A 23,479-nucleotide genomic window follows, 5' to 3' on the forward strand; every position below is an offset into this window, starting at 1 on the left:
GCGTGATCTGATTCTATAGAGTGTTTTTTATGTCTACATGAATGGTTTGATTTAGGAATTTGGTTCAGCGACATCTTTTACTTTTTTCTGCATTTTCTCATTCTTGGTTGTAGTGTATTGGCATAGATAGTGCGAACTCCATTGAAATAGCAAGACCTACCTTGGGTTGACAATTAAATGTTTTATTCTTAGTCAATTAGGATTGATTAAAATAGCACTACATTTTGGTGCAATTTCCGGGGATGGTAGTTGACGATACAGTTAGCCAAGTTGTTTGTTTGATGTAGAGTGTTCCTAGTCCACAATTGTTGGGCAGTAAGACGAGAGGTAAGAACCTGTGCATCACTCTAACATACCTGGGAAGGATCACCACTGTCGAAGACAGAGACACTTAGGGTGTGAATTAATACACACAGGTTCCATGTGTGCAACTATAGGAATTATAGAGATACCAAAACTACCCCCACTCTAATTAGTCACAGGAAAAACGAGTCGTAAAAAGGAAAGGAAGAGTGTAGATTTGGGAAGGAAAACATTTATCCAGGAACTAATCTCTAAGGTAGAAAAAGAACAGTCTAGCTCTCAAAGGGATGCAAGGAAAACAGGGCTGCAGAAAGTTGTTAGTTCGATAGAAAAATCAGAAACCTGTTACTCCCATAGAAAAAGCAGAAACCTCTGATTCCTCTACCTTGAGGCCATATCATTCTAAAGTTAGCACCCATACCCCCAAGACCAAGAATCCAATTTAGGGGCAGGAGGGGCAAGGGGAAATTGAGGGGGAACATCGAACACCTCAAAGAGAAGAACATCTGTTGGTTTATCAATACCTAGATATAGGTAGTGTGGTGAAACAACCAACCCCAAGGACATCTGAGCCACTAGTCACACTTGCAAGACCATCACAAGAACAGTTTGAAGGACGTCTGTTACAACAACGGTTAGAAGGATTACTCATGGGGGACAAAAATGACAACAATGCTAAAACAAATTCTGCTATCTCCACCTTTGAGTTCCCAATCGTGGATATCAGAGGTGAAGCTCCTATGAAAAATATTCCTCTATCATCATTACCATCCTTCCAGGGGATGACTGTGGAAGATCTAGACATCTTTGTATTTGAGTTCGATGTCTTATCCAGAAGTTATGATTAAACCTTAGATGCACAGAAATTAAAATTATTTCCTGCTACTTTAAAAGGGGCAGCCTTGATATGGTTCATGGGATTGGGTTCCGCTTCTATTTGAACATGGAATGACATGAAGGAGACATTCTTATCAAAGTACCAAGACTATTGCAGAACCAGGAACTTAAGGGAAGAGATATTTAGAATCACACAGAAGGAGGATGAAAGCCTGGAAGATTATGTGGAGAGGTTCCACTATAATCTGCATAGGTCTAAACATAGCGAATTAGACTGGGAAATCTTGAAGACTATATTTATCAGAGGAATGAGGGATCACTGCCTTGATACCCTGAACCTGTTAGGAAAGGGGGATATATCACAATAAGCATTCACTGAAATTGTAAAGCTCTGTCTACGATTCTCTAGAGGATCGTCTAAGGGGAGGAGCACAGTTCGATATGCCTCTGAACGGATACAAAAATCTGCAGGAGGGGAGTAACCAGAGCAAAGATCAGGAATTTGTTTGAAAATTTCAAAACCAATATCCTCAGTACACTCTTTGCCTAGATAACAACAACGCAAATCAAGAAGACACAAAAAAAAGTTGACACACCTCTGGTTGTGTTATGTTCGAATTGCCAGAAGAAACATCCTTTGAGGGAATGTGAATTGAACAACCTCAACTTGTGTAATATTTGCGAGCTGGAACATTCGACAGGACAATGTTCGAAACTTCCTAGACTGAAGGCAGTACTTAGAGAGTCAAGCAAGGAAGTGCAGTCCTCTTATTTCATCGCACTAAGGAGATCATGGCAACCACGACCTCCATGTATGTGTCAATATTTTTCCTCTTTCAATTCGTGGAACAATGCATATAATACTCAGCAATATCCATGGCAATATCATACTCCTCCTTCAGCATAGTTTCCTTCACCTTGGAACCAGTGGTCTCCATCTCCCTCTGTGTAATATCCTCAATCTCAACCATATCCTTGGAACTAGAACTGGAGAGGAAATGCCTAGAATTCAGCTTTGCCTAGATTACCCATGCAACAATAGCTATAGTTACCTCCTTTCCAAACTCCTGCTCCTCCACCGTCTGTGCAACCCCAACTCCCTGTGCAACCTAACCTAAACCCGAACAATAAAGCAACTCAGGGTGTAGAGGCTCCGACTACCTGCTAGACCTACCTTATTATCCCTGTGGAGGTTAATGAAATACAATTGCAATCAAGCAAGGTAATTAAACCAAGTCACTCCCCTATCATTACAGAGGAGGAATGTGAACCATCCAAAAGAGATTCTGAAGGCTCTGAGGCGGCTACTGTGCCCACAATAGCCGATATAGAGGAAGATGTTACATTTGTAACAGCCAACCCACGAAGGATTGTTACTGCTGTAACAACCAACTTGAGAAAGGATGATACAACTGTAACAGCCGATCCGACTGTCGTAACTCATGACCCTCAGTACCCTCAGAGATTGGTTGAACCTAGGATGACTTCATAACCCAAATCTAACTTTCTTAGGGAGTTGCAAAATTTGCATGTACAAATTCCTCTGCTACAAGCCCTTAAAGAAGTACATATTTATGCTAAAACAATGAGAGATTTGTGCATCAAGAAACCTGGGAGGAAGCCTAAAGACCCTGCCACCATATGTGTGATGTGGAAATTATCTGAATTAATGTCTACTCAACTTCTTCTAACTAAGTATGATGATCCAGGAAATCCTACGGTCATTGTATACATTAATGATCAGCCCATAGCTAACACGTTGATCGATCTTGGGGCTGCCATTAATGTAATGAAAAAGGACCTCTTTACCTCTCTCAGGCTACAGGGACTTAGACATACTCCTATTGTACTTGAATTGGTGGACAAGTCTCGTGTCAAACCCGAGGGGCTGTTGGAGGATATAGTGATTACAATAGCTTTCTAGAGGTATCCGGTTGACTTTCTTATCTTGCAGCCCAAATCCAATTTGGGGGGAAATCCTTTGATCCTAGGGAGACCTTGGCTGGCCATTGCAAATGCATTTATAGGCTGCAAATCAGGATCTATGGTGATCTTGGATGACCAGGAAACAAAGAACCTTAGCCTTTACCCCCCAAAACCAAATATGGATGTATACAACCCTTGGTGGGATGAGTTTTAGCCTGAGTCAGATCTTTCCATGTCACTCCTCACTTTGGGGAAAGCCCAATGTTTCAAGGATGAGATAGAAGATGATTTCATTAATGGTTTTATTAGTAACTCGCTTTCTATCGCTTCTGTTAAAAATGTGAACAAGGAAAAAGAGGTGGAAGATATAGATTGAACAAATGAGAACAACTCTGAATATTGACAATAGTCTAATTGAGATAGAACCTAGAAAGCCTTTGAATATTAACCCCAACTTGACTGCTGAGCAAAACCAACTGTTGTTACAACTGTTATAGAAATACAAAAAGGAATTTGCATGGGACTATACAGATATGAAAGGGATCCACCCTAACCTATGCACTCACCAGATTTATTTGAAGGATGGCTACAAACCAGTAAGACAACCACAACACCGCATGAACCCTGCACTGAAGGAGGTGGTAAAGGAAGAAATATAGAAACTCCTGAGTGCTAATTTTATTTATCCGATATCTGACAGTCAGTGGGTGTCGCCACTTGTCATCGTTCCTAAAAAGAATGGCAAGTAGAGAGTCTGTGTAGATTACAAAGAACTCAGTAAAGCCACTAAAAAGGACCATTTTCCCCTAACATTTATAGATCAGGTCCTTGATGCCCTTTCTGGAAAGAAATTCTTCTCATTCTTGGATGGATTTAATGGCTACAATCAAATATAGATTGCCCTAGAGGATCATGATAGAACAACCTTCACTTGCCCTTGGGGAACCTTCACATACATAGTGCTCCCTTTTGGACTCTATAATGCGCCAACAACCTTTCAAATGGAAATACTAGGAATTTTTTCTGACTTGTTGAATGACTGCCTTGAAATATTCATGGACAATTTTACACCTTATGGAGATGCTTTTGAAACAACATTAGTTAATCTGGAAAAAGTGTTGGAACACTACATACAAACTAATGTTGCTTTGAGCACTAAAAAATGTCACATGATGATGACTGAAGGGATCGTGCTTGGACACTACATTTCTGTTTAAGGAATCAAGGTAGACCCTGCAAAAATAGAGGTAATTTTGAAAATCCCAATCCCCAAAACGCAAAAAGAGGTACGTAGTTTCTTGGAGCATGCAGGGTATTATAGGATATTTATAGAAAAAAATTTAAAAATTGCATCGCCATTATTTTCCTTACCATGAAGGATGTCGAATTTTTGTGGATAGGGAAGTGTGAGCAAGGATTTTTAAAATTGAAATGTTGTGTATTAGCAGCTTTGATCTTGCGAGGACCTAATTGGGAACTGTTGTTTCACATAGATACAGATGCATCTGATATTGTTGTAGGTGTTGTTCTGGGCCAACTGGAGGATAAGAAACCTTATGCTATTTACTACATAAGCAAGAATCTAACCCTGGCTAATCTCAACTACACAGTGACCGAGAAGGAGTTCTTAGCATTCGTGCACACCATCAATAAATTCTAACATTATATTACCGAGTATCAAGTATTTGTACACACTGACCATTCTGCCATTTATTTTTTAATGAACAAGATAATTCGCAATGGTAGGATTACACACTGGTCATTGTTGTTAGAAGAATTTGATATCACAATCGTCAATAAACCTGGAAAAGATAATGTAGTAGCTGGTTTTCTTTCTAGGTTAACTATTGATGACAATTGCATTCCTACGGAGGATTCTTTCCCAGATGTTTCTAACTCTACTTACTCGCCTTGGTATGTAGATATATCCAATTATCTTGCTGCAGGGAAGTTTCCATAGTATTTTTCCTCCAAGGAGGAAAGAAAGATCATACAACAAAGTGCTACATATACCTGGATAGATGGGAACCTCTATCACACTGGACCATATTTCCAGATCAGACGTTGTGTTAGAGAAGATGAGGTCTTTGACATCCTTAAAGCCTGTCACAAAGAACCTTGTGGAGGGCACTTCGTAGACAAACGAACAGGATACAAAGTCCTTTCAACAGGGTATTATTGGCCAACAATATTTCAGGATGCCAAGAAGTTTGTGAAGGGATGTGATAGTTGTCAAAGGATGGGCCAACCACTGCAATCAAATGAGATGTCGTTACAGCCCCAAATTGTCTTAGAACCTTTTGAGAAATGGGCCCTAGATTTTGTGGGACCAATTAATCCCTCATATAGACAAAAATCTTACATCTTGGTCTGCACTGAGTATGTCACAAAATGGGTTGAGGCAAAGGCACTAACCAGAGCCATGGAGCAGGCTGTCTCAAACTTTTTGTTTGAAGACATCTTTGTCTGGTTTGGCATACCCAGGGAGATAGTCATAGACGAAGAGCCCCAGTTCACATCTCATAAGATCTAGGAGTTGGTTGAAAAATATAAATGCATCATAGAATCACAACATCTTATCATCCACAAGCAAATGGCTAAGTGGAAAGCACTAACAAGGTCATTGAGGGGATCCTTACTAAGACTATGGTCAGTCACCAAAGAAATTGGGCTGATAAACTTCTAGAAGTGTTGTGGGAATACATGACTACATGGAGGAATACCACTAGATTCTCACCATATGAAATTGTGTATTAAAAACCCTTTATTCCCCATTGAATTTGAAATCAAGACACTAAGAACATCATTGCAAGTCAATTTGGATCTAGCTACAACACAAAAGCAGAGATTGAACCAACTCAATGAATTGGAGGATAAATGGTTAGCTGTTATCCATCAAACAAAGATTATCCAACAGCAGAGAGCTAAGTGGCACGACAGATTCATCAAGAAGAAGAAATTACAGAAAGGAGATTGGGCTCACTTATACGACTCAAGATTTAAAGACTTCAAGAGTAAGCTCTGCACCAGATGGCTAGGTCCCTATGAGGTAGATGTAGTCTTTGATAATGGGACTATAAATTTGGTGACCATTGACAATACGAGGACACCATTGCTTGTAAATGGGCACTGTCTTCGGTTATATCACAAACCTACTTCAAGGGATTCATTCGTCAACATTGTCACAAATTCAGATCTTCAGATTACAGGAACAAGGGAAAGCCCCCCTGTGCTGCAAAAATTCTGATTTTTCCAATAAGTGTAACAGCTGAAAATCAACTACGGTTGGCGGTTGTTACACCTTCAAACTCTTTATATATATATATATATATATATATATATATAGATATATAATAATAATAATAATAATAATAATAATAATAATAATAACATTCTGGCTGTGAAAACCTTTCCCGGGCATAGACAGACACTTTTTGTAGCAGTTGAAAACCACCTTATGGCGGTTGTTACACACTATGTAACAACATTTGTTATTTCAAAGCATACCTTACGATAAGTGTTGTTAGACGATCTTTTCTTCTTTATTTATTGTAGAATCAAAATAATATGTATTAGTCATCTTAGTTGTTACACCCGTAGCAGCCGACGACTTTTAAGAAATGAATGAGATATTTTGTTGTAATAAATAGCAGACATCACCATGATTCTCATTATCAGAATTAAGTTCGCGGGTCTCACTGCTGGAGCTTGTGTTCGCGCGTCGCGCCACCCATGACTTCTCCCCACATCACCCAGGTACGTCATCAAAAGGCAATATTGTATTCACTTTATTTGGTAATTATGGCAACTTAACATGACTTTTGACGGTTGAGGACGACTGTCACATTTAAGTCGGGAGGGGAAAAAATCATATTGCAACATGACCGTCACATGATTTGTGATTATTCAAAAAATCCTGCAATTAAGGCATGATGACCTGGTAGTTATTGTTACTTAATTCCCAATCATCCCAAAAAGGGAAAGTGTACCTTTGACGAGACCTCACATGACTCACCATTAATAAGGCAAATTTACTGTGTAGTACGAACCATGATTGCAAAATCCTAATTCGAAATCCTAACCTACGCCACTCTACCACCGTACCATTTACCCCTGCTAGAGCACTGCATCCCCATTCAGAGTGCTCAGAGAAGTGGGAAAATAACAGTGTAGGCTGAAACAACTAAGTTGTGTGCCGACTACCCTAGAGCATCTAAAGGAAAGGAGAAGGAGGAGAAACAACACTAAATTTGCATAAGCAATGGGTGGAGCAGTAATTCGGCATGAGCCAAGATCCACAGAATCCTTGGAGAATTGCCCCGAATCATGCCATATTTTCAAGGACGTAGGCTAGTTTGAATTATTCCAGAAGTTGGATGGATCAGATGGCGGTGTTGCCATGAAATTTGCAAAGAATTTGGAGAGAAACCAGACGGAGGTCAGAGGATTGAAGCTGGAGGTCACAGAAGAGGTGATTGCTAGAGTGACAGGATTACCAGTGGAAGGAAAGAGGTGGTTTAACAGGAAGGTTAATGACCCCTCCCTGAAGGGGGATTTCCTCCAAGAAGAAGAGTCGCTGGTAAAGAAAGGAAGGGGAATTGACAGATTGTCACTCACCCAGCCATGGGCTGATGTTTCCTTCTACCTCATCAATTACATTACTTGTGAGGGAAGGGAAACAATTGTGTTCAATTACCACTTTCCATTGTTGAACCACCTCCGGCATCAACATCTGATCAATATTCCCTACTTCTTACTGGGAAACATTAGGCATATGGCTACGACCGTGAAAATAGTTGCACATCTAGAAACGTGCGTCACCAACCATGGCCTTATTAAGCTCATTGTGTTGGATACCTTGAGTCGTAGGGCAGGAATTGGGAAGAATTCATGAGGAAGAAGGCCAGGACCACCCGCAGGAGGCAAACCGGGATGGATGAGGAGGCTCTAATGGTGACAAAGGAGCAACCCCATCCGTTGATAGTGAGGGTTGATAAGAGGCCAGTTGACAAACCAATTGGTGATAGATGGCTGAAGTAGAGGATAAGGGTTAGAGGGCACCCAGATTCTCCATCCATGTCAAGGAAGAACAAAGAAGCAACAGAGCAGAAGGATGAGGAGCAGGCTCAGCGAGAGGAACCTTCTTCACCTGGTAAGAGCGAAACTCAATCCTTGTTGTTAAGAATTGAAAATTTAGAAAAATAAAATAGAGAGATAAGGGAATAGCTAGCAGAGGGAAAGGTAGAGGTAAGAGCCCCAGGGCTAGATACTTTGGCTAAGGTCGTGGACAAGGCCATAAGGGGAGATGTTCTAGGCACTGTGTGCACATCCTGTGCTAAGAAGCTAGTGGCAGTAGGATTTAAAGTCTGTTCAATAGACACCACCTCGATGGAAACACAAACTGAAATCTGGGAAGTTGACACACAAGAACTTGTTGAGGATGTTGCTGTTACACAAGAACCAACAACTGAGATGACACAATCCATAGAAAGTGATTGGGTAATGTATACAATGGAGCCCTTGGCTGACACTGTTGTTTCACCAGAACCAGCAGTGGAGGTGAAATTCGGCCAAGGAAAGGAAGGAGAAGCTAACATCCATGAGCCTGTGGTCAGCATTGTTGTTACACAAGAACTAGCAATGGAGACAGAAGCCTACAGAGGGAAAAATGATATACAAAAGTATGTGGATGACACGACTGTTACACAAGAACCAGCAGTGGAAATGGAAGCTGACCAGGAAGATAAGGAAACTGTGACAAAATCCATTGATGAAGTTGTTGTTACACAAGAACCAGTAGCTGAAGTGGAACAATTTCACCCTCAGGAGGCTGTTACACCCTCAATTGATAGTGCATGTGGGAGAACACCAGGTCTTGATGAAGGATGATGTTCTAAAAAGATGTTGTTGTTACGAGAGCTACAAAAATGGAAGCAGCGTGCACTCTCTCTATAAGAGGGGGTGACCTCGCTCAAGCTACATGAAAGGATGATGGATTCCCTTAGAGAGAAATGGCTAAAGGAAGAATGGGAAAGAGAATGGGAAGCACGGAGGCACAAGGAAGCTATGAAGAAGAAGGATGAACAGTTGTATCAGCTAAATCGACAGGTCTTGGACCTAATAGATGACAAGGCCAAGCTTTGTGATCTTGCCCTAAACCTGCTAGCATGCAGGTGGTCATCCCCGTCATATCTAGTGTTCCTTTGGGAACATTATTATTTATTTCAATTAAAAGCAGTTTTTGAGAATAGGTCCTATTTGGGTTCTTCAACCCATACTTTTCTTGAGATTTTTCGCTCCTGTGACTTTGATGACCATAACTTGTTATGCAAGCTGTTTTTGCATAATATCATGTGTGAATTTGTCAGTGTGAAGATGGTAGCAAGTGTCTTCTCCTATATGGGAGATTTGTAGTTGCGGGCCTTCCTTTCATTTATGAGGAATCGGATTGAGTGGAATCTTGCCATGAAATCAATAGACGATAATGAGGAGAGAACAACATTGTGGGTTAGAGCTGAACCATGGATAGTTTACGAACTCAGGCGTGATTTTAAGCTATTCCTAAGCACTCCAGAGATCAGGGAACAATTGATCATGTATAGGAAAAGGATCATGAGGATCTGCCTCAACCTGTATGCAAATATGAAAAGTTGAGCGCTAGCAGGATGTCTTAAGCGCACCGAGGCCTGTAGCGTTGAGATACAAGAAGGGGATCCTTTTGAGTACAAGAACTTTTTGGCTGTTGTTACACGGGTGCCTGAGTATGCTCGGATCGTGCAGACATTGGGGGTGTTCTGGATTGGGCTCAGATTCAAATTTCCTTTGATTTGGTTTCCAGTAGAGGAGTATCAGCTGGACTACCACCTATGTGACTATGAAGAGGAATCTTGGCCATGTCAGTTGATGGCCATTCAAGGGTACAGAGCTCCGGGTGAAGACACTGCTGGTGCCTACAATTTCACAGACTTGCATCGGGGGTACAATAGGAGGAGCTAAGATTCTGCATGGGGACATGCAGTTGCTTCAGTTAGGGGGAGATGTTGGGTGTGGCTTTTTACCTATTTTTTGCACATTCTTTCCCCAGTTTTGATCCTTCTATCCTCCAAGCCTATGACTTTACATGATTAATTCCCCTGTTTTCTCACCTTTATAACCTATTCTACTGGCATGTTACTTTGCCGTATTTTACTTAATAATACGATGCTTTATTCCTTTCTGCGGCTAACTAGGAGAGTATTGAAGAAGTATTTTGGGAAGCTTTTCTTCTTTTCAGGTGTTTCTCGTGAGAACAAAGATATGGAGTAGACAGGCAGTGCATATTAACTACAGAGAAGGGTAGAACAATTCACTGTTACACCCTGGATGTTGTCACAGGTTGCTGTCACACATTGGATGTTGTTACAGTTTGCTGTTACACATTAGATGTTATTACAGGGTGTTGCTACACTATGCACTAATACAAAAGTCCATTGTTACACCAAGGGTGTTTTCGCCAGTGATGCCGTAACATCTCGAACCACTATTCACTCACAGGATGTTGTTGCACTGAAGCTGGAAAATGTGGGTACTATTACACATAACAACTGTCGGCAGTGGGAATTGTTTAGTTTGGAAGCAACAAACACAAGCAGTTGCAATCCTAACTAATGTATATTTGTATTTAGAAATAGGTTGTAAGTACTTTTATTTTTTATCAGCATGAGAATCGTGAGATTCTCATGACTGATTTGTTTCTAATTTCGGGTATGTAATAACTATAAAGGAACTCGATTTTTCATGTACAAGGACATGGCATATAGAAAAGTATTGTTACTCTTCTTCTGTAACTCTGAATTTATTTTTAGTATTAATTAGCACGGTGATGTTGTTGCTACTCTTCAGCTAATTTGTTAATTACTTTTGTGTTATTCATGCACCCCGCTGAGGAGGAAGGGCCCTCCTCTTTCGCAGGGACTGCGATGATAGAGGTAGTGTACATTCTAGTTTAGCTAATTGATTTATGGTTTCTCGTTGTTGTTGTACAAATTGTGGGTTGCATTCGTTGTTGTTTAATTTTACATTATGTTGTTACACTGAGTTAATCAACAGAATGGTAGTAACCAGCTCGAGGAGATATTAGTTCCTGTGTGACGCACCTTTACTTTGATAGTTGCGAAGCGTGATATGATTATGTAGAGTGTTTTTTATGTCTACATGAGTGGTTTGATTCAACAATTTGGTTCAACAACATCTTTTACTATTTTCTACATTTTCTCATTCTTGGTTGTAGTGTATCGGCATAGACAGTGTGAAATCCATTGAAATAGCAAGACCTACCCTTGGTTGAAAATTAAATGTTGCAGTCTCGACCAATTAGGATTGATTAAAACAACACTACAACGACCATGACCGTGACCGAAGGCGGGAGATCTAGGGCTATTCTTCATGTTCCCAGGCATCATGACTAGGACTGGGGCTTAATGACGAAGAGAGCGGGCCCCATCCCAATTAGACGATGGAAATGTGAGCGATTGAATAGTGGAGAAGGTTTGTGACACCCCCTCCCTCTAGTGATCCCATAGGGGTGGCGCATTGATCTTAGACCATTGGATGGGTGCGTTTGATATGGGCCATAAGATCAAGGCTTGAAACCATGAGCTAGGACAATAATTACGCCACCCCTTTGTAGAATTATCTATTGAACCATTTATATTAGCACAATGCATGGATTGGGGCACTAACAAACGAGAATTGTGGGATCGGTGGATATTAATGGTTAGATGGATATGATGTGACACTAAGTGGGGCCTTGAGCATGGATTAACGGTGGAGGATCACTTCCGATGATCTGATGGTGTGTGCAGCCCCCATCGGAGATGTCAATATGGAGGGGACCCCCCGTGCACACCATCGATCAACATGTTTTAGTTAGCGATGGGGATTGCATCACAACCTCCCCCACCCTTGCTCTCTCACGACATTACTACAAGGTTGACCCCCTACGCAAACCATTAATCTATCTAGGCTAATGGCAGTCGTCGAATCTATTAGTGGAAGGTGGGGACCGCTAGTGGGTCACTACAGAGTAAGGTGGCAGAGAGAGATTGGCCTTGAGTATTAAGTAAAAGATGTTGTTGAACCAAATTGTTGAATCAAACCACTCATGTAGACATAAAAAACACTCTACATAATCATATCACGCTTCGCAACTATCAAAGTAAAGGTGCGTCACATAGGAACTAATATCTCCTCGAGCTGGTTACTACCATTCTGTTGATTAACTCAGTGTAACAACATAATGTAAAATTAAACAACAACGAATGCAACCCACAATTTTTACAACAACAACGAGAAACCATAAATCAATTAGCTAAACTAGAATGTACACTACCTCTATCATCGCAGTCCCTGCGAAAGAGGAGGGCCCTTCCTCCTCAGCGGGGTGCATGAATAACACAAAAGTAATTAACAAATTAGCTGAAGAGTAGCAACAACATCACCGTGCTAATTAATACTAAAAATAAATTCAGAGTTACAGAAGAAGAGTAACAATACTTTTCTATATGCCATGTCCTTGTACATGAAAAATCGAGTTCCTTTATAGTTATTACATACCCGAAATTAGAAACAAATCAGTCATGAGAATCTCACGATTCTCATGCTGATAAAAAATAAAAGTACTTACAACCTATTTCTAAATACAAATATACATTAGTTAGGATTGCAACTGCTTGTGTTTGTTGCTTCCAAACTAAACAATTCCCACTGCCGACAGTTGTTATGTGTAATAGTACCCACATTTTCCAGCTTCAGTGCAACAACATCCTGTGAGTGAATAGTGGTTCGAGATGTTACGGCATCACTGGCGAAAACACCCTTGATGTAACAATGGACTTTTGTATTAGTGCATAGTGTAGCAACACCCTGTAATAACATCTAATGTGTAACAGCAAACTGTAACAACATCCAATGTGTGACAGCAACCTGTGACAACATCCAGGGTGTAACAGTGAATTGTTCTACCCTTCTCTGTAGTTAATATGCACTGCCTTTCTACTCCATATCTTTGTTCTCACGAGAAACACCTAAAAAGAAGAAGAGCTTCCCAAAATACTTCTTCAATACTCTCCTAGTTAGCCGCAGAAAGGAATAAAGCATCGTATTATTAAGTAAAATACGACAAAGTAACATGCCAGTAGAATAGGTTATAAAGGTGAGAAAACAGGGGAATTAATAATGTAAAGTCATAGGCTTGGAGGAAAGAAGGATCAAAACTGGGGAAAGAATGTGCAGAAAATAGGTAAAAAGCCACACCCAACATCTCCCCCTAACTGAAGCAACTGCATGTCCCCATGCAGAATCTTAGCTCCTCCTATTGTACCCCCGATGCAAGTCTGTGAAATTGTAGGCACCAGCAGTGTCTTCACCCGGAGCTCTGTACCCTTGAATGGCCATCAACTGACATGGCCAAGATTCCTCTTCATAGTCACATAAGGAGGAAAGATCAGTTGACCAAGAGGGGGGGAATCACTCTCCAGATTAGATGGAAACTTTGAGGAGCCTAAGGGCTAAGGTTAGGAGCTTCAAGGCAGATAATGAGAGGCTAGTGCGGGCTCAAGAGTGACAAGCTAAGATAAATGTAGTCATATTTCAAAGTCTCTTGGATCTGTAGAGGTAGAGGCAATATGAGATGAGGGCCAGTCACACAGACAAAAGGAGCCTTCATGATCCAGAAGAGAAGACAAATGGAGCAGATGGTAGCAAGTCCCAAAATAAACATAGGAATGAAAGTGAATACACCAAGCTAGGAAATGCACCTTTGAACACCCCAAGAGGAAGAACCAATGCACATGTGCATCATTCTAACATACCATCTAGTTCTTCTACTAAAAGGCACCACCAACACTCTCTTTATCACAACAATGAACATTGGAAAAGGAAGGGAAAGGATTACATGCATGAGGAGTTTAAGAAGGCCAAGCCACCCACATTTGATTGGGAAATGAAGAAATTAAAAGAGGCTTAAGCTTGGTTACTTGGCATGATGAAAATTTTCAAAATTCATGACTATTATGAAAATATGAAAGCTAGGATTGCCACCTAAAACTTAAAAGGAAAAGTGGACATATGGCGGGAAGACATGAAAAATTTTGGAGGCATTATTGAGAAATAATTGACTTGGAAATTTTTTGAAAGGCTCTTCAGAGAACAATACTTATTGGAGTGTTACTATGATGGCAAGGCAAAAGATTTCTATGAACTCAAGATGGGGCAATTAACAGATGATGAATATGTCACCAAGTTCCTAGAATTATTGAGGCATGTGCCATATCTTAGAGATTAGAAGGCCAAGATTCAAAGGTTCATTAGTGGGATTCCTATGGCATTCAAAGATAAAATTGAGTTGCTGGAGCCTCACACTCTAAAGGAAGCTATCAAGAAGCTCAAACATTGTTATGAGAAAGAAAAACATAGGCCGAATATTAAGAGTAGTTGGCAGGAAAAGAACAATGTTTGGATCAAGAAGGATTGGCCTACGAAAAATCTAGAGAAAAGGGAGGGTAAGTAGTCAAGCCCTGCAACCCGATTCCATTAGAAAAATAACCTTGTTGTGAAGAAAAATGTGCATCTGTGAGCACCAAAACAACTCAAGTTTGGAGGCTAAGAGCCCCTAAAAAGTTGGAGATATGGTGAAAACCACAAAAAAGGGATTGTCCACATCAAAAAAATGTTGTACCAAATATATACAGTGCCCAAAAAGCCTACACAATGGGTGAGGTGGCCTAGAGTATGCCTAAAATTTATGCAACAATGGACAATTGCCAAGCAGACCACTAGGCATCCATAATTAAGATGGAAGGTAAGCTACATGATCAAATTATTTCCATTTTAATTAATCCAAGTTCTAATTATAGTTATGTCAACCTAGAGCTTGTTGACAAATGTGATCTAGTCAAGGAATTGCATGAAGAACCATGATTGGCTTAGTTAGAAACCAAAATAAAAAGGAAGATCAGTCATTAGGTAAGGTCATGTGCATTTGAACTTAGTGGCTTGCCCACAACAACACACTTGAATGTATTACCATTAGGCGCCTACAACATATTATTGGGCATGAAATGGTTGTACATGAACAAGTCTAAGGTGGACTATTTTTAGAAGGAGATTGAGTGCTTAGATGTGCATGGAGAAAGAAGAGTTATGTAGGGAGAAAGAAACCCTACATCAGTAAGATTGATTATTGATATGCAAGCCATTCACAACAACAGAAAGGGATGCACATGGTTTGCAGTACATATGACCATGTACTGCATCCTTATTTTCCTCCCTTGACCATGACCAATTTCCTTAAGACACCCATCCCTAATGCACAAGACATCATAATAGGTACCCATGTTCCACTTGGAAGCCAAATATCACCTTTAAAAGGTTTGCGTTGTGGTTTTAGGTCATGCTTTTGGCCCAACGATCCTTAGAGATCCATTTATAGTGTAAGCCCCTTATATTCCTTACTTGGTTACAGTAAAGGCCCTAAGACCCACCCCTACCATGCAAAAGCTCTTTATTGTGCCTGTATCCAACTTGTATGACTAAGGTCCACTTTAAATGGTTAGTGTTATAATTCATGACCCATTAGCTCAACAATCTTAAATAATTACGCTTCTATCAATCAAAGGATTAATGAGCACTCAACTGACTTAAAAAATGGGAGGACCCGATCCTCTGCCTTAGCAGAGCATGTTGAGAAGATGAAACATCACGTATGTATTGAGGAGGCACGTGTTATTGCTAGGGTTGCTCAGTTTCATCACCGAAAGTTTAGGGAAGAAATTGAGATTGAAAAAAGGCCAAGCAATCTCAATAGAGATGACGACTGAAAATTAGCAGTTGCTGGATCCCTGCCCTCTCTTCCTAACCATTCCCCCTCCTCCTCCCCCCGCTCCTTGTGGTGTTCTTCTCTGTGGAACCTTCCAAATTCCCCCCTCACTCTCTGATCGTTGGTGTTTCCTTTTTATCGTACCTTTGTTTTTTATGTTTGAGCTTTTTATATTAAGAACAATATTGTTTGTTTAAGAAATAAAAGTCCCTTTATAAAAATTTTCTTTAACTAAATATTGATGAAAGTTTTTTAAGATTAACTAACCAATTTAAAACAAACTTCTGTCTTTCTCCTCATTGGTTAGTTAAGTTTGGTAAATTTTGCCACATATCCTAGGTCCATTATTCAACTATCTTAATAAGTTATCCTTTTAATGAATTATTCCTATTATAATCATTAGATAGTTTTAGTTTTATGGCTTAGGTTGTCTTCAATAGTTTTATTAATAAGATCTATTAATAGGTTAAACAACAATTAGTTGTTATGGCAATGACTATAACAATACTAACTTTCAATTAACTATTTATATTTGGTATTAGCCCTTTTGGATTAAATAAAATTAAAACTAACTTACAATTAATTAACTAGATATCTAATTATACAATTGTAAAATATTATCAAATATTTAGTTATTTTTAATTTTGATTCATTTTGATTAAATAAATACCTTATAATAATAGATATTTTTATTATTATTATTTTGGTAGGTATATTTTTATTATTATTATTTTGGTAGGTAAGCACCAAAAAGGGGATTTGAACTAGTGACCTATAGCAAGGAGTGCCTTAACAGTGTACCCATTCACCATCAATCCAAAGCCCCATATGAATTTAATATTAACCCTTTTAATTAAATATAATTAAAACTAACTTACATTTAATTTACAAAATATTTAATTATATAACTCTATTTATATAACTTTTATATAAGTTTAATATTGGTATTTTTGATTCATTTTGATTTATATAAATAATAGATATTTAACTAACTCAACTAACTAAGTATTTATTTATATAACTTTAATATAAGTCTAATTGATTCCTATATATACATTACCTTATTTAAATATGGTAATAGGCATATAACCGACTTACTAATTATTTAACCAATTTTGTTTTCCTGTCCCTATCCCTTGATCCAGTCCAGTTAGCTGTTTCCCAGTGAAATATAGTCGTTAGCCACTCTGGTTGCCCAGGTCAATATAGTCGTTGCCTATATAGTCGTTAGCCACTCTGGTTGCCCAGGTCAATATAGTCGTTGCCTGGTCAAATTTAGTCGTTGAATGTTCTACTCTATCTAGTTGAATGTTTTACTCTATCTATTTAACATGCAACTAGGATCTGATTCTTCAACTTGTCGTGACGATGAACCACACTTGTTGGTTCTGATTCTTCAACTTGTCCTGAGGATGAACCACACTCGTTGGTTCTGATTCTTCAACTTGTCGTGACGATGAACCACATTCGTTGGTTCTGATTCTTCAACTTATCCTTACCATGAACTACACTAGTTGATTCGAAACGCATCAACAAAACTTGATATGGATTAGAGAAACCTTAATTCCACAATATATATATGTTATTAACACGTACTTCCTTTTGTGTATACTTATTCCACCAACTTTATTTTAGCAACCTATATAGTGATTATAAAGACATTAAAGTGATTGCACAAAAATTATATATATAACTAACTTTATTTTAATGATCTATATAGTGGTTATGAAGAGAATAAAGTTAGGATATATATATATATATATTTTTCTCCATTAACTTTAACACACATCCATAACTTTTTGTTATTTATTATTATCCAACTTAATTTCCATAACTCCATTCTATGTAATTTTCCATAAACATTATAAAACATATTAGCTAGATCTCTCACTTTATTTAATTTTGACAAGGTAAAGGTATCTCCCCATTACCATAATCAAGGGCTTACGCCCGTCGAATACAGGAGCTTTTATAGTGTTTTTTAATAATAATTATATTTTCACAAATTATTTTTATGGTGGGTCTTTCTTTTATATAATTCAATGCTTTTATATACGAATATTTTTTTTAAATAATGTCAAGTATGGCGATACCATGGAAAATAGCAAAACAGTCAAATCTAAAAAATGTATTTGTCCTTACGTGACTCAACTTGACCACAAGTGAAAATATCTAGTTTAAACAATAGTATTATTAAAAATTGAAAGCATGAAACCAAGGTTAAAGATATTATTAAAAACAGCAATTTACGGAGAACTTCTAGATGTTGTCGGATATCAGGAATCGGATGCACTACCATTCATTTTGTCGTTCTCTCTCGAATCTGGATATTTTTTTTTTAATGTTTTATTTGTCTTTCTGAAAATGATTTTTATTTTGTATTGCAGAACTTCATTTTCAGATGAGGAGGTACAGTATCCCATAAAGATCAAAGATTGAAAATAACAATTAAAATGACGTTGTCCATTGACATATGTGTACAATAATGAAACGTACCAATTTCCTTTTCTTCGAAGTCCAAATCAAGCATAAAATCTACACCTGGATTTGTCCGTATAACACGAGACTTGACTAAATTACAATATATAATTTGTACATGCACCCAACTGGACCCGATGGTCCTGGAAAACAAAACATCTGTTCCATAGAAAGTCACTGCTATTGGGCTTCTGAATCAGCGACGACAATAAAATAAAAATAACAAGGTATTCTTTGGACGATGTGCTCCGATCCAATAAATAAGTCCTATCGTAATAAAAAATTTGAACACTACGATATTTGGTTGTCGAGCTGGTGTCCAGTAGGTTTGTATTTTTCTGTTGTATTTACAGTCATGGTATTATATTTGTATTTTTCTGTTATATTTACAGTCGTGCAGTTGGAGATTCGAACAACTTGCTGTGTGACTGTTATTTTCATTTCAAGATATGACAACTGTGAAAAATAAGATTCTGCGTCGATTTAATTCATATACATTAAGTTTTTATTAATGTATATGAATTAGGGAGTTTAGTGAAATTCCCTTCTGTAAAACGCTAAAGAGTTCATTTCAATACATTAATTACCAAATAGAGAAAACATTTCATACAGTTTCCATTGGAACAGGAAAGAGGAAAAAACTATGTCCAGATTTTATAACTTCACTGGTAGGAATTTAAGTCCAGGAGTAGTCTAAGTATCGACTGCTCTTTAAGTGCCGATTCGGCCTAACATTTTAAGAAAAATTTAAAGAGGATGACAGATGAAATCATCAAAAAGATACAATACATGTGATACGTGGAGTGTGAGACTGTAACTACTTGCTTTACATTAATCTTGCGAGTAATAAGCGGTAATTAAAATTTTGTTACGCGCCTATGATGCTGCGCCAGAGGTGACCTGACGGTTAACTGTGTGGTGTGGGTGGATGGATCTGTGATTCTCGCTGTGATGAAATGGGATGGAGAAAGATCACAACTGATGAAATGGGATGGAGAAAGATCACAACTGGGAATTATCGTAGGCTTTGGCATCGCCTTTACCATTTTCTTTCTTGGAATAAACATCTTCGTCATCGTCGTCAATGAGGTCGGCATCTGTGACAAATCTCTTCCACAGCCAATGTTTCTTCCAGACTCTGTCCATCATCTCTTCAATTGGGATATTCTTCGTCTCTGGAAGGAGAAACAACACAAATACGGACATAACCAACACCCAGCTGGCAAAGAACAAAAAGATCCCGTATTTGAAATGGCAAAGCATTGACAAGAAGGCCTGTGCAATCACAAAAGTGAACAGGAGATTCACGCAGACGGTCACACTCTGTCCAGCAGACCTTGTTTCCAGGGGAAAGGTTTCGCTGGGAATCAGCCATCCCAGTGGTCCCCATGACCAGGCAAAGGATGATACGAAAACGCAAATCAGCAACACTATTACAATGGCCGTGCCGTGAGGAAGTGTTTTCTCGTCCTTCATACCTGTTGCCAGAAGGATTGCAATAATGACCTGCATTTCCAAAGGATACCCATACCGTGTGTGAGGATGATGTTTTACTAATTGTACAAGAAACCACATCATGGGAAACAATCGCGGAATTAAAATGAAGAACTAACCAATACTTACAGAGCACTCAAATAGGAATGATTTAAGACGAAAATAAACTAACCTGTGAGACGAACATCTGTACTCCTGCTTCGAGAAGAAGCGCTCTTCTACCGACTTTATCGACCGCATAGATAGATATAACAGTTGATAATACATTGACGGCTCCAGTAATAACGGCAGAGTAAAGTGAAGCATCGTTCTTGAATCCCAAGGTCTGGAAGAGCACAGGAGCATAGAACATAATGGCATTGATACCAGTCAACTGCTGGAAGATCTGCAGAAAAATGGTTATGACAAGCTGAGGTCTATTCCTGCGCTTCAAGAGGTTTCGGAATGGATGCTTAACTTTCGCGGCTATTTTACTAGCCTGAACTAGTTCATTGAACTCTGCATCCACATTATTGGTTCCTCTGATTTTTCTCAATACATTCTTGCCGTCTTCCAGGTGTCCTCTTTCAATCAGACTGTTGGGTGTCTCTACTAAAAATATAGACCCCACAGTTAGCAGAATTGCAGGGATACCTGCCAAGCCCAACGAAAGCCTCCATCCCCATGGCGTGATCTTACTTGTTCCATAGTTCACCAAATTCGCAAACAGAATGCCTATCGTAATGTTCAGCTGGAAGAGGATGTTTAGACCCCCTCGAATTCTAGTCGGTGCTATCTCTGACAGGAAAAGAGGAACCGCCTGCGGTTGCAAAAAAATAAAAAAAACCTTTGTCACAACTCCGTACAATAGATCAGTCATGGAAAAAAACAACGCTATAAGCCGACTGAGTGATTTACAGTACAGTAATCTGGATCGAGTACACCCACAGCAACAAAATTGCCCTAACTCTGAATTTCACAGCAACAAATTTTCTTTTCAAGAGACAATAGCGGAAAAAACAATCCTTACAAAATGCCAGAATACTAGATGATTGAAAAAAAAAAGAAAATGAAAACGATTCCAAAGCCTTCTTTCAAGAATTTATGGCCGAAAGGAACGGACCGAACTGAATCTTAGAGCAAATTACGCTTTAATGAATATCCGCCAAAATATAAGGTCATTCTGAACAAATCGCTGAATATCCTTAACAAAAGGATCTCGAAGTAAAGAAACGGAAGAAATTCAAATATAAGCAAGTTTCCCGGACGAAACGGTCGCATCAAAGGCGGGACAGGAAATTTACGGAACTATGTGCAAGATCGCCATTATATGAAGCAGAGATTTAAAAAACTGACCGCAAACACTATAACAATCGGTCAAATGAAAGAGACATACGGCGATCGCACTCTTATCAATTCAAGAGAACAAAATAAATTTCAGAAGATGCAAGAATTTCACGAAAAACAGTCCGATATAAGCGCGATTTCTCTCTGAAAGGAATAAGCAGGGCCGATTCTGCTACAAATTATTCAGATCTCAGTATCAAATCAAAGATCATGACCTATGCCCTGTTCTGGAGAATGAAACGTCTGTTTACATACCTGATTAGCAAATCCGACTCCACATCCCAGTAATAATCTTCCGACGATGAGCATAGCAAGATCTTGCGCTGCCGCATTGAAGGTGACTCCCACGAGAAAGAATATACCGGCAATAAGCATGGTTGGTCTCCGGCCAAATCTTCTGGTAGTATATGATGCAAAAAAGGTCGCTATGAGGCCGGCTAGATACAGAGAGGAAGTAAACAGCTGTAATCCCTGATTGTCGTACTTGCAGTATGCATTTTCTTTCGCCTTTTGCTTGTTGAGATAGACTGTGTGGAAAAATTTCTCCAGAAAATCATCCATAGAAGTCACTCCACCTACGCATTAACATAATCAATGATCAGATTATGAATAAAGATGTAAAATACAAATCCTGAATAGCAAGCACTAACCGCATTCAGGCGTTCCTTTAAAATTCACGCCACAGAGGGGCCGGCGCCTGTCTACTACGGAGCTTAAGACTTTTCATAATCGAAATGAAAGTATATCAAGAAACATTTCCCCTAAGATCTAAAGTGCCGAAGAATTTCATATCTCTTCTAAACTTGTAGAACTCTTAAAATAGAGTTTAGATATCCAGTTTACACAACGGAATGAAAGCATCTATCATTCCAAAGGATCTTGAGAAGGTCTTTCATGACTATATTGTGAGCATAGTCGAGTGTGCAAATCCCTCGCACGGTATGCTCCGTGACGCCTAAAATCCAGCAAAATCCGACGAAAAATACAGATGTCCCTAAAGCTTAAATTGTACACAATATACAGAAATTCATCCTAGTTGCTTAAGGTGCTTGTGAAATCTATCAGGGAGAATAGTTGTTCTATTTCTACGCTGTGAAAGTTACAGTACGCTAGATCAACTCAGACGAAAATACTTTGACATTTCAAAAAAGAGAGGAGAAAAGCCGGATAATGCAATAAAATTTCGATAAGAAGTCCAAAAAGTTAAGGCCAGAGAAAATCAGGTGAGAAAAAATAAATATCAGAACAATCCGAGGGAACTATTACAAAGTTCCAAAGCCTTTAAAATGCCTAAAATCCTAGTAAAAACTGCCGAAAAGCAACATTTCAGGTTTATGCACAAAACTGCCGAAACAATTTACTGCAGAACTCGACAAGAAAAAGCTTTTAACGGCCATAAAAAAGTGAAATCTCTAAACGCACTGACCAAAAATCAGCATTAAGCTTCGAAAGCTTACCAGAGATTCCGACATCGTAGCCAAACATCAACCCTCCGCTCGCAGCCATGATACAAGTCATGATCACATACGGCGTTATGCGCGCCTCGAACTCTACAGCCCCAGGCGCTACTGGAGCGGCAAATCCCGCGGCAGGCATGGTTTCTGCACTAAATTCTTAACTCAAAACACTGAATATTTTCTTCAATGTCAAAATATTGCAACTCTTACCCTCTTAACAACCTATACCAAAGAAAGAAGAAGAGCAGAGTCTCTTTATAACAAATGATCTGGGCAATGTCCGTTTCAACCTTGGCTAAACAAGGAAGACTAAAGACAGAACGATTTCTCAATTCAATCTTGGGGGCCAACGTATACAAATACAAATGGTCTCTGCAATTTGCCGAGGGGAGTGGGGCAATTTGTAGTCGCAATTGCACGAGTCAACTTATCTCACTTTCTCTCTCTTGTCCGTGTGGCGACGGCTAGTTTCACAGCTCTCACACATTTTCGACTCTCTTCAGGCTCCCCTACTTTCTAGGAACCATGCTAGCCACCGACCAATATCGGTGGCCCCGCCCCGCCACACCTTTCGCATAGGGGCCCTCCTCTTTTGACCAACTGCGGAGTTCCTATACACACATAGCCTATCCCTTAATATGCCACGTGGTGCCATATAGTTCCCTCTAGTTTACTACTCCGAGAGGATTCAAGTAAAAGGAAGTGAGAACGCCATGGCGGAATTTCACCTTATCCACTTCACCTTGTTTTCATTCCACGTCAACTTGTTTTCTTATCCCGTACTGGCCTTTAAAGTGTTTAG

The 23,479-nt window shown here is 39.2% G+C and overlaps 1 protein-coding gene across 1 annotated transcript; it reads right to left on the minus strand.

Annotated features, from left to right (window-relative positions):
- Positions 1–19,031: 19,031 nt before the first annotated feature.
- Positions 19,032–23,084, minus strand: LOC149153596 (sugar transport protein MST4-like). Its single transcript, XM_089444772.1, has 4 exons — positions 22,678–23,084; positions 21,476–21,795; positions 20,067–20,693; positions 19,032–19,906 (listed from the first exon to the last, which is right to left on the minus strand). The coding sequence occupies exons 1-4, from the start codon at positions 22,814–22,816 to the stop codon at positions 19,403–19,405; spliced, it is 1,590 nt and encodes a 529-aa protein (XP_089300898.1). The 5' UTR covers positions 22,817–23,084; the 3' UTR covers positions 19,032–19,402.
- Positions 23,085–23,479: the final 395 nt, after the last annotated feature.

This window comes from Pinus tabuliformis, chromosome 9, assembly GCF_031772625.1.
Source record: "Pinus tabuliformis cultivar Carrire ecotype Pingquan chromosome 9, CPIR1, whole genome shotgun sequence".
In the NCBI taxonomy this organism is placed as follows: domain Eukaryota; kingdom Viridiplantae; phylum Streptophyta; class Pinopsida; order Pinales; family Pinaceae; genus Pinus; species Pinus tabuliformis.

Bases quoted from the DNA above. Each gene is read 5' to 3' on its own strand.
- LOC149153596 (XM_089444772.1), bottom strand. From the start codon at position 22,816: ATGCCTGCCGCGGGATTTGCCGCTCCAGTAGCGCCTGGGGCTGTAGAG. The intron at 21,796-22,677 runs GTAAGCTTTCGA...GTTAATGCGTAG, and splicing joins CTACGATGTCGGAATCTCTG to GTGGAGTGACTTCTATGGAT. The intron at 19,907-20,066 runs GTTAGTTTATTT...TTGGAAATGCAG, and splicing joins TACAGATGTTCGTCTCACAG to GTCATTATTGCAATCCTTCT.